This window comes from Coenobita brevimanus, chromosome 73, assembly GCF_032717465.1.
Source record: "Coenobita brevimanus isolate Jiangsu-jjx chromosome 73, ASM3271746v2, whole genome shotgun sequence".
Classification (NCBI taxonomy): Eukaryota; Metazoa; Arthropoda; class Malacostraca; order Decapoda; family Coenobitidae; genus Coenobita; species Coenobita brevimanus.
In genome coordinates this window covers 34,858,986-34,871,671 of record NC_137026.1, presented here as the reverse complement: position 1 = coordinate 34,871,671, position 12,686 = coordinate 34,858,986, and the positions used below count along the sequence as shown (strand labels likewise).

The following is a 12,686-nucleotide window of genomic DNA, read 5'->3' as shown; positions in this document are numbered from 1 at the left end:
GTTACTGAGTTGAGCTTGAAGCTGCACAGTGAGCTGCAAATTGAATGGCTGGATGCAGAGTTTGTTGACGATACAGTACCTGTAGAGTACTGATAGACCAAGGGTCTTCATACATGGCGCCTGACAACAAGCTATGCAACTTACTCTAGTGACACGGCAGCCACTCCACACAACACCACAGAAACACTCACATTGAAGAAAATGCAGAACTAGAACTGAGGGTCAACCCCTGACAGTAGTTAAGTGAAGCCCGCCAGCTGGAACTTGGCTCCAGGAACAAACTCTTGGCAGTGACGGCCTTCAAGCCTGGCAACTCCTCCACTCACTGTCTCATCACGTACCAATTATATATACCGCAGTAATTTTTTAATAACCATCTGCATGAACTATAGGTCTCTAAACACTGGGATAACTACAATCCCAGAGTGGAGTGCTAGTCATAATCATTTTGTTTCCTGAGCAGGCAGCTGCATAAGTATCAACTGTCTTTGAGTTTTACACTCGAGATTCTTTTGCATTGCAAACGAAGAATTTCCATCGCGTGGTAAATTCGAACTTCTAACAGAATGATGTCAATTTCAAAAGGAAAGTGATACAAATTTGTGGTTAACTTCTTGAAATGGTTTGTAGTGGAATAGTACCAGCCATTCCCAGCCTAAGGTCAGCCTGAGCCAGCCCAAAGTGGGTCAACATCAAGGTCCGTGGAGGCTGACGTAGGGTGGGAAGGGCTGGCGGCATTGGAGGCAATAGTTTCTGTTGGCCCATAAGGAGTTTGTGAAGCCATGGAGAGTGTTCTGGCGAGTCACCCTCACTTGGACAGGGCTTGACGCGAGTCCCAGCTAGTCCCTGTTGACCTCTTTGGCACCACACTGGGCACGTCCCCCTCCTGCCCACACACCCGACATCGCCACAGCACCCACACCCACACCCAACTTCAAATTTTCCTCTGATTAAATTATTCTATCACACCCAACTTTTCAGATTTTCTCACCTGACTCAAAATTTTCATACATGACTTCAAATTTTCCACTGATTAACCTTTTTTCTACATCAATATTGACAGTACACCCACACCCACACCTGACTTTTTAATTTCCCACTATAGTTTGTTCACCTTAACTTGGTGGAAATTTTTATCCTTCTGCAGCATATTTCCCTTAGCCTGATGCCAGAATAAGAGAATACTACAGCTCTACATCCTTTCCATAGCATTTCTTCCTGGCACGTGCTATGTTCCTGTGCTGATCTCTTGTCACAGCTCAATCAAGATGGAGAGAAGTCAATTTTAGGCCAAGTTAAAGTGAAAAGAGTATAACTGGCTTTCTTCTTCACCCCAAACACTAGCAATGTTATCAGACTATTGCACTAATGGGTCGACAGGAAGACTTTATCATCAGACACAGCCTCACTGCCTTGGAATTTATATGGTAAGATTTAAAGGACAACGGACTGTGGTTGAAAGAAAATGAGATAAAGTGGAAGTGAGTGGATAGGGAAAAAAGTATACTGGAGGATCAGACAGACAGACAGACAGATAGACAGACAGTCAAGTGACAGATTTAAAAAACAGAGGGGATGGGGGGAACAGAGGAAACACCAGTACAGACAGACAAAGCAAGAACAGAAAAACTAAGGTTGAAGTCAATAACAATACAACAAAATAAGTGATCTGGTGTGTAGGAGACACAAATGATAAAAAAATGCCAACTCCAGAAGGGTGGTTGTCTAAGGGTGTTTGTTAGAAGGTGTGGGGGGGGTGGTGTGGGTGTGTGGGGCGGGGCGGGGCGTGAGTCCGACCCTCGCAGTGTTACAGCGCAGGTACTGGTCCAGGTACGAAGCTCCCGCTCCTCGCACTGCAGGGAAAATGAGCTGAGATTAGCTCCTTCAATCCACAAGATGTTCATTTTAATTTGGCCTTGCTGCTACCTGACAATTTAATTCAACTTAGTAAAGGCTCTTGTACTGATGGGATATATTAAGAACACAGCTAACTTCTCCCATGCTCCTCATGGGGCAACACAGGTTTGGATGATGGATGGATGGATGGACATCTACTTTTCCAGTTCCAAAAACCTATCCTAAGCTGAATCAAATCATCAGGAAGTGACAAAAACAAAATAAAAAAAAAAAGATATCCCAATGTGAGGAGTTTTTCAGATATAATACACTATACTATATAACTATACTCTACTGTGTGGTGGGAACAGTGGAGTATGCTGGTGTGGGCATGAGTATCGCAATGGAAGTATGGAATGAATAGATGATGCAGGACAGATCCACATAACAGTGACTGAGTTGTCCCCAAAATACACAAGAAGTTGCCCAGCGGAGTGGAAGGGAAACAATATATATGGGCCACTCAGTATATGGCTACTATACTGCTACCAGACTGATATAACCAACATGCATTCTTATATTACCCAATCAGGAACACAGGGGCACAGGATTACCCTATTCTGTCCTAAAATTTACAGTAAATGACCAGTTACTCTACCCTGAGTAGCATTATATGAATAATAAACCCCAGTTTTTCCTTGAATATAAACCCTCATGGGCCAAGTCTGGAAAACAGGAGAATATTTATGTGCAATAACTTATAACATAACAAACTACTAATAACGAAGTATTACAAAACTATCTAACTCCATGAAAATGCAGTATGAAGTGTCAATTTCTCCTGCCCTCCCTCATCAATATTTGAACCAGGAGGATAATGGACTGAAGTTGCTCTACAGCAGTTCACTACCCTCCTACCTAGTGATAAGGAGGGAAATGAGGAGCATATGTATGAAAGAGAAGCAGTGCCACCCAATTATACTGGCATCACCACATGAAGGCATCACTCCACCATCCATCCTGCCTTTCTCTCACCTTGAATACTTGACTCCTACAATTTATCCCATCCTCTCTTTACTTCCCTTTCTTGCCTAGCCTTGGGTTCCTATGTGCCTCAAGGGACAACGCTGGATTTGACATTCACTTGACTCCTGTAATTTCTCCCTTTACTTGACTTACGTAACTTTTCTTTAGCTCATCTTACTGACTAAACTCCTGTAACTTATTCAATCCTTTTATCAGTTCACCTTATACTGTAAACCATACTCAACTCCTATGACTTATTCAGTCCTCCCTCCAGTCTAACCCACCTAGCATTGCTAATCTGGTCTCCTTGTGAGGTGTTACACCTGGACCACATGCCAAACTCCTTTTGTGATTTATCTGTTCTTCTCTTTACCTCACCTTATATACTCGACTCCTTCTGTGGATGTGAGGTAGGAGAGAACTGAGGATTACTGGACAAGCTTGAGAGCCGCTCCACCACACAGGAGGCGGAGAGTCGTGCCTCAGCATCATGGTCCCAGCATTCCTCCATTGTGTCAATCAGACCCACCATTGCCTGCAATGAGGAATGGGAACAAATTACAGATGGGGGAAAAAAAAAAAAAAAGAGAGAGAGAGAGAATACCCCGAGAAAGAGATCAAGTAATTAATCAAGACAGAAACTCTGACAAATGAAGTTAAAAAAAAAAACTGTAACTGACAATCCCATATTACATCTGCCAGGACAGAAAAGTCTGAATTATCTACACTGCAGAACACTCTACATCCCTAGTGGCACTCTGCATGGTATAATAATGCTTTACATGGAAGAATAATATCCTACCACCTCTTGAATGTACTGTACAAATGCCACTAAAAAGAAAAAAAGACAAAGGAATGAAAAAACCGCTCCAGTACAGTACTCCCTTTTTTGCTTGATGGGGTCAAGAGATATGACAAAAGGGGTGTGAGGTGAGGGGGGTGGGCAGCCAAATGGTGGTGGGCAGGGTGACATAGAGGCAATTTGTTTGTTGCTATCCCTTATGGGACTGAGGCACCTGGCCAGAAAGACAGCTTGTAGTAGGAGGTCAAAGCTAGGCCATATAGCTCTCTCACACACATACAGAAAATAGTCACGCAGTTTTCATTATAACCATCTTAGTACCTGTGTGTGCATTATCCATATCAATCAGAGGACAGGGAGGAAATGTAATATCTTTTCTCTGTCAATACCAAAGGGGAAAAATAAGTAAGGGGTCTAACCCAACAGGTAAAAATAAATATGGTGTTTGATCCTTACCAGTAATGATGTGTCCAACTGCTATATAGTATTATATGTTTATTCATATTTTACATTCATGTGTTAAATTTACTGTACTTTTGTATGGTGGGACACTTTTGAGGGCAACTGTTTAATTTATAGAAGTTTGGGGGAAAAGCACAGTTTTAACTGTAAAATCCACTTAATTGTATAGGCTTTGGCCCTATTAGTAAGAATATTAAAAAGTTTACTGTATACAGATAAACAAATCCAGATACCAAGTCTTCACAAAGCAAATGTACTCACAACATTGGTACGCCAGCTTGGTTGTATAGCAGGCCGGGCTTTCTGCGTCACCACACACTCCTGCATGTCGTCCAAGGTTGGGTGTTGTCCTACTTCATCCTCAAATGGAAGGTGGTACTCGGCAACGGGACCATCCTGGCCTGGGAAATGACGAAAAGTGTTGCCAACGTGACTATCGATGGAATATTTGCGGGGAAATCATCAACATTAAGGAGAAAAAAAAAGTTATCACCCAACAGTCCAGCAAAAGAAAGTGCATACATAAAATGGGCCATAAATCCATTCCGACATCACTCAAGCGTATGTGAAACTTACTTGAGCACCTGGACAGCATCTCCCAAAGGACAAGACCACAGGCGTACATGTCAATGCGGAGGAAGGCGTCACGCTGGAAGTTGATGGCTCCCTCCAGGACCTCCGGGGCCATGTAGCGCCGTGTGCCAACCTGTGCCGGATGTGGTCAAGTAAACAATCAGTCCCAACATATTCCCAGTGAATCCATGTTTTAATGTGTCCCCAACTCCTTCACTCTTTTTTTTTTCCTGTTCTTGCTACCACCTAACAATTTCATTCAATCTGGAAAGATTTCTAATAGTGAAGGGGTTAATGAAGGCCATACTTAACCCTCCCATTCAAAAAATGTATCTTTAGCTGAATTAGTCCATTGGAGGAAAGTAAGAATGAAATGAAAACTACACCATCTGTCACAGTGTTAAGATTAAATAATTAAATATTACAGCTCTGGACAACATTGGAGGTCATTAAGTGTGGGATGCATGTAGCTACGTACTACGTATCATATCCTATCCACTCTAAATAAAACAATATACATTCTTTGCCACTAACATTTCCACTGCTATTACTCCTTAACACTGTTTAGTAATGTCATACCAGTCTCACACAGTCCCCCATACTAAAGGTATTAAATCAGCAATTCCCCATACCACACCTGTCTAAGAATCTGGACTTCCACAACTCAGTTTCTCACAGTCATCACACTAACCCTTTGAATTTGGGTGCCATCGTTTTAGTTTATGTCCAAGAGTTCTACACTGTTTTATTCAACTTAGGAAAGGTGTTTCGTATACCAGGGGTTCATTAAGGCTATATCCCCTCCAGCTTGAAATGTCCATCCTAAACTGAGAAAACTGTAAGGATGTGGCAAGAATAAACTGAAAAAGCCGTACCCTGACTGAAAGGGGTTAGTGGGGTTAAAACAAATAACCTGTACAACTTGCCTGTCCGTGGGTGTCGCCGGGTGACTGGCCGGGGCGGAAGATGAGGGCCAGGCCAAAGTCGGCGATACAAGCAGTGAGGTCATTCTTGAGGAGTACATTCTTGCTCTTGAAGTCCCTGTGTGCAATGGCCGGCTTGAGGTCCTCGCACTTGGTGGCCGGCTGCTCCTCGTGTAGGTACATCAGCCCCCGAGCCATTGACTCGCCAATGGTGCACAGCTCATTCCATGTTACGAGGTTTGCCTGAAACAAAAAATGAGCAAAATTCTAAGCCATCATTCCATCAACATGCTGATGCACACAACCCATTCCATGTCATGAGGTTTGCCTGATAAGAAAATGGGTGAATTCTCTCTGTCTGTGCCATCAACTCTTTAGACTAATGGTATAATGCTTGCTCTATGTTACAAGGTTTGCCTGAAAAGGAAAATGGGTTATTTCTCTCACTTGGGAAGGTCATATGTTGATGGCAAAATGAACACACGAAGGAACCTGCACAAGACAACTGGAGTGAAGCTGATAGTCTGCAGATAATCCAGCCCTTCAACTGGGCACTCTCAAAGACCTTTTGTTGGGGCCATTTAAAAAGGCTTATGTGTGCTGTGTATTTTTAGGTGCATGAGGTGAGTCTATAATGCTGTGTAAAGGACTGCATTATGGTGAGGACAGAATGCTGTCAAAATGATCACGAGTGTTTGAGCAGTGGCATCAGGAGCAGCATTAGAGATAGGTCAGTGTGGAGGGTGCGTGATATGCATTTGCTCTGATACTACAGCAAAGAGGAGTCACTGGCAGATTAATAAGAAGCGTAATACAGTGCCCCTTTCCTTGAGTTAGGAAAATGAGTTGATTACAATGTTCTGTGATGTAACTGGATCAACGTTATAGTGAGATCTGGGTTGAGTATCAGCAAGATGCATAGGCTGTGAGGTTTTAATAATGAGGTAGAGAAGCATAAGTCATGGCAATTAAAGACATACACCAGCAGCCCTTACCTTGAGGTAGTCGTTGAGTGAGCCACGTTCATGATAGGTGGTGATGAGCCAAAACTCAGCCTGAAGGTTTTCACCGCGCTTCTCTGCTCCAATAAAGTGAAGGATGTTATCGTGTGACATCTGCGGCAACGAGTACACTTCTTTCTCCACACTCCATGACTGCTTGTCCTGAGTGAGTGGAAAGAGAGACAAGGCTGAGTAATATCCACTATTGTTAACAAATGTATAATACAAATGATGTCACTGTAATATAAGGTTAAAACAAATGTTCATAAAAATGCACACTCGCTCCCAATTTCGGACACTTATTTGTGAAGCCCCCAGTGAAAGTAGCTAAATTGTGTTTGCTTTCCTGTCTCACTAATGAATATGCTCTGTAACCTGGCAATTACTTCTAAGGTTATGCATCACACCTGGCCAGCCTAACTTCTAAAGAATTGCATGATCAAAACTCGCAGTCACATACATGGAATCACATTTACATCCATGGCAGGCAGTCGTGTAGCCACAGGGGTGGACAGAGTGATCCTTTGGTCACCTCATTTAAAAAATCCTAGTTTTGCCAATAATGACATGACATGTGCATTCAGCAACTGCTAACACTCACCTGTACAGGGAATATCTTAACGGCCACAACATCGCCATGCAGGTTGGCCTTCCACACGGCACCAAAGCGGCCGCGTGCCTTGATTTCCTGCAGCTGGATTGGTCTGAGGCCCATGGGGGGTGAGGGCGGCACCAGGGCGGTCGACTCCACACGAGGCAGCTCCATGAAGTTGGCCTGGAAGAAGGAAGGGTGGGTATAGTTAATGAGTCATTCTCACTGTCTATGGAAGCTTTTTAGAACACCTATGGAGACTGAGAGACTAACAAGGAAAGTGTATGAGAGAGGTGGACTGGGGGAAAGGGAGGAGGAGACTGAGGGTGGGATGGAGAGATATGACGTAGAGAGGTAAATGAGAAAGGGGGTCTAAGTTAGGAAGATGGTAATGAAATGGCAGAGGACTGGGCACTGAAAAGGCAGTTTGTCTGTGGCCACCCCTTACGGGATTAAGGCATAGGCATCTGACTGTAGAGATAAATAAACTACTCCTCAGACAATGGCCACATCGAATGCTTGCTGGCATGGACACAAGTTCTGCATCACAGTAACTCATACAAGTGGCTCCACTGGATATAAAAAGGTGCAGGTGAGACTCTACAAACAACCCTGCAAACATGCATTTGGTGTGGACATGACCTTAGCAGTGGTAGCAGAGGAGTATTGCAATGACCAGGACACCCACCACCAAAAAATTACATAAAACGAAAAGAGCCAGGTGTATTTTGTTTCACCAAATGTAGGATACAGTGCTTCAGTGACTACAAGAAGTTTAATGAGATCGGCTGGGCACTACAAAGGATAATACTGGAGCTCTTAATATGTAACTACTGGGGACATATTACTGAAAGATATCAAATAGTCTTGGATGCTTCAACAGTTGTGATATTCATCAAACAAAACCAGGAAAGACAGTTTGCATCATCAACCATGAGAGAATGGATGCTACTTTTTTTTTTTTTAGCTACCTTATGAAATTAGCACTTCCAAACCTTGAATACAGTACTAGGTTATGACAAAATGAAATTCAACGAACCTCAATAACGAAGTAAACATGTCTCTTTGGTTATCAGTCAAATCAACCCACCAATCTAACTATACTTGGTCATCAACTAAGCTGAAAGGGGTTGGGGTCTTCCTTAGGCTATAAAAACTGCACTATATACTAACCATCCTGTGGCGGCGGTAGAGGTAGAAGAGTATTGTGATGACTATGACGACCACCACTAGCGTCCCCAGCGTCCAGGCCACAGTTTCCACCACCACATCTGAGGCCTCGCTGGGGGCTGACAAAAAGGAAGAAACAGTCACTTTAACATCGCCTGAGGTGGTGCCAGGATTCCAAGGGCTTGAATGGTGAATAAAAGAAAGTGTGGTCTACTTCACTGGGCATATTTTTCATAGTTCTCCTTCTACCTGTTTTTTTCTTGTTCTCTTGACCTTCCCTCACCTCTTCCTTAGGAAGGAAAAATGATCAGGATGATGCAAAAATATATATATTTCATTGTACTACTCATTTAATCTGAGGATGTCATCTACATTAAACTCTTGCTACTACCAGATTACAGTACTATATTTTGCTCAGGAGGGTGCTATACTGATGATGATGATGATGACAGGGATATACCATGACTCACGACCAACCTGCAGTGGTGGTGGGAACTTCAGGAGCTGGGTGCCAGTAAAAGTTCTTGTTGCACTGCTGGTTGTTGCAGCAGCAGAAGAGGTGTGGCTTCTGCTCTGTCAGGCTGCTCACTGACTGCCGGCTGATGCAGTCGTCTGTGTCCGTGCATGTCTTGTCGTCCAGCCAGCATCCCTTGAGGTCAACTTCAATCTGGAATTCAATTATTATCTCATCATTATATTGCAGGATGACTGAATGGAGTGGCATGATGGATCAGGCAACACTGCTATTTTGTCAGCATTTTATAACATTTCTGATCAAACATTATTATATAATAGCATGCTACCCTCCCTGTAAAACAAATAACTCAGAGTCAAATGGCCACCCCATACGGGATTGTGGTGTCTGGCAATAGATAGATAGATAGATAGATGTTCACAGTGCGTATACTGTACAACTATACAGTATAGCATATCCAGGGTGGGGGAAGCCATATGTCAGGATGATGACAGCTTGTAGCATCCTATGATAACTTGCAAAGCTGTCACAAATAAAAACATCTGTTAAACAACTGTGGCCAGGCAAGGCAAAGTGAGTAGGAAGTGTCCTTGGAAGGTAGGGCATGCCTGTAGTATAATTCAATCCTACGTGAGGCCTTATCACAGTGACTCTACATGGCAGGTGATGACTCCAGATACATGAACTAGGTAGCTAAAGACTGAAGGGTGGGGTGAGAAAGGCAGGGAGAGTTCATAATGAAATACTGGAGTCCCAGCCAACAAGGATGTGTGTTGCAGTAGCAGTGTGATGGTATAGGACATCTAGCAGTATAGCATGGTACCGAGCCAGCAAGCAAGGACTGGGGAAAGGACTGAACAAGGAAAGATCTCAATTGAAACAAGGGGACGCCCCATGGGTAATTTCCTGGCAAGATACTGTGGGCTGGCAATGTTATTCAAAGAAGTGATCAGAATGACCACCTGATAATAACCCTGCAGCAATGGCCCATGCCGTCTCTCTGGCAGATGACCCTAGGATACAGAAACACATACAAAAACAACACTGAAAAGCCAAGTAACCCTTGTAAGTTCCTAAGCAGGGTGGATCAAGACAGGACAGGGAAAGAATGGGTACTGTAGCGGCAAATATATGTCATACTCTGCGACACTTAAAACATACATCATAGACATAACCATGAAAGAGGTCAGCAAATGATTCACGGACTAGAACAATAATGGTATGAGAATGTCAAAAAGGTCATTTGAGGTGAATGAAGACAATGAGATGTCCGTAAATGATGTAACAATATCAGTCCAGCAGATGAGAGTTACATCAAGTTTCAGCACACTGAAAGGACAGCTGGGGGAAGTACTTGCCTTTCCTGATGTGTTAGTCCAGAGCACAAAGCACTGATGGGATTTCTCAGGGTGTTCCAAGGCTTCACATTTCTTAATGGTCTTGGTGGTGCAGTTGGTGAGTGTAGGATCCTTTTGTGAACACTCTGTACGATTGTACTGCTCACAGTAGAAGTCCTGCGGCTGGTTCTCCTTGGCTGCCTCCGGTAACACCTCTGCAACAACCACACCATCTTTTAATAGGCTACTGATATATGTTCTATATACTGTTGAGTGACCGCAAATTCTCATAAGCTTAGGACACTGTGTGGCATCACTTTTAGTATACTGTACCATCAAAATTTCAATACTGGAAATGATCATTAAAAATGGAGGCAAAATGCTACAGTACTTCCATGGAAACTAATGGTGTGACATATAATGGGTCATTAAGGGGTCATGGAAAAAGAACTCATTCTTTACCGTACTTCATAACTGAATTATAACGAGTACATTTAAATGATGGCGTCGAATCATCAGCACCTAACAACCCTAAAATGAGAACTAACCCAATATGACTACCATATATCATATATAAATCACTTATAAACCAGTGCAGTTGTAGGTAAGTACAGAATGGTATGCTTGTAATAAAACTGACCTGCTTCCACCACAGTGATGGTTGGAAGGAGTGCCAGAGTGATGACGCCCACCATGGTTATGGGCAGCTGCCTGCATCTGATGCCTCCAGCCATGGCAAAACTGGGCTGCCTTGCCTCGCCTGGCTTGGCCTCTCCTTACCCTGGTGCACCCCACCGGCTGCCGTTGTCCGTGTCGGTCCCTGCACGTGTGAACAACGCACCCCCACCCCGCGCCTGGTTATATCCTTGCCGTCACAGCCACTGGGGGCCACATCATGTACTGTCTACACACACGCCCACTCACTGTCTGTCTCATCAAGGAGTCTACTTGTCCCCACCCTCACCATACGTGCCTCACATCGGGTTTACCGCCACTACCATCACCACTAAACACTTCACAACTTCAGGAGCTCCTCGGGAATAGATAATCATGTAGGAATGGAGAGCTGACTGCTAGCTTACCTAGTCTAATTCATAAATTGTTTACATTACACCTGTAAAGAAATGCACATTATTAGACCCATTAATAATACAATTATAAACAATGCTGTACTTAAACTACACATACCTACCAATGCAAAAGCATTTTCAAATAAGAAGCATAACTACGACAACATGTGTTGCTAGTTTTTCACAATGACCCTGCGCTTCATTAATGCATTATTCTAATACAGTACTTAAGCTACACCATTTCTAGTTTGAGATAAAAATAACAGTATATAAAGCACTAATAAATAAAGACACACAATCAGACCCAACAAAATTATAGGTTAAACACTTGAAATTTCAAAATGCTAGCTACAGATACTGGTGCCAAAATATACTTTTCCTATACATAATGCATTGTCTTCTCCTTGCTGTGCTATATATGAAAACATTAACCACAAATGAGATAATTATACTCATTGCCAGTTTCCAAAATTCAGGTCACAATATACGGTTATCAAATTAAATGCATTGTTTTCTTCCCCCTACTCCCCTAAATATAACCAAATTAACCAAGAATAAGCAAACTGGCGCAAGTGATGGGGAAAGTGTAGCGACTGCGGGAGATGATAGGGGAGGCGAGCTAGTCCCACACCCTCCAACCGCGTTATCTCTTCCTCCATTACACCTTATTACTGCGGGTTATGAATACTAACACCACGTACTAGGCCACTCAGTTACCCTAGACTACGGTGGGAACGAGGGCGTGGGTGAACAGTAACGGGGAGCACCAGAATTAGGTTAGTATTGTAGACAGGGGGCCTCCACTGACAGTCCTCTGGCAACCAAAACATTGAGCTTGACCTTCATTATGGCCGACACACGCTTTTCCCGCCGCCCCTCACCCACTCACACCACCACCAGCCACTCTACTCACTATATCCTCACTGTAAATGACTCTCATTCATGGTATCACGCGTAAATAGCACTGTTTCACTAACACATCCGCATTTGTTAGGAAAATCCAATATGGCGTGTGTTTTTACGAGATATAATCCAGTTTCTGTAAGTCATCTAAAAACCTACGCCTTGAGCTATATACCAGCTATTATTAAAAAGGGTGAATTCTTCGTGTACCTGTGGCTTATGTTAACGCTAAAGATTATGGGATTTCAACAGTCAAGATTATATAATGCACAAAACATGTGATGCAACAAAAAATACGGCAACTCGAAAGTGAGAAAGTATTGGAACTTGGAAAAAGGTCGGCCAGCCTCAGCACACAATCACAAATAATACCACTTGATTATATTCCCTAGCACTAAGAAAACCAGGAGTCAAATATTATGATTAAAAAGGGAACTTACACCATGTGGGGTGGATATAACTATAGTACTGGCAGATAACATGCGCCAGGCGGCAAAACAAACAAATACACCATTG

At 43.1% G+C, this 12,686-nt stretch overlaps 1 protein-coding gene across 1 annotated transcript; it reads right to left on the bottom strand.

Moving 5' to 3' along the window:
• Positions 1-3,241: 3,241 nt before the first annotated feature.
• Positions 3,242-10,892, bottom strand: LOC145407564 (activin receptor type-2A-like). Its single transcript, XM_080278487.1, has 10 exons — positions 10,838-10,892; positions 10,219-10,412; positions 8,863-9,052; positions 8,389-8,504; positions 7,225-7,398; positions 6,618-6,785; positions 5,626-5,865; positions 4,703-4,832; positions 4,388-4,527; positions 3,242-3,397 (listed from the first exon to the last, which is right to left on the bottom strand). The coding sequence occupies exons 1-10, from the start codon at positions 10,890-10,892 to the stop codon at positions 3,242-3,244; spliced, it is 1,563 nt and encodes a 520-aa protein (XP_080134613.1).
• Between the last annotated feature and the right edge of the window lie 1,794 nt (positions 10,893-12,686).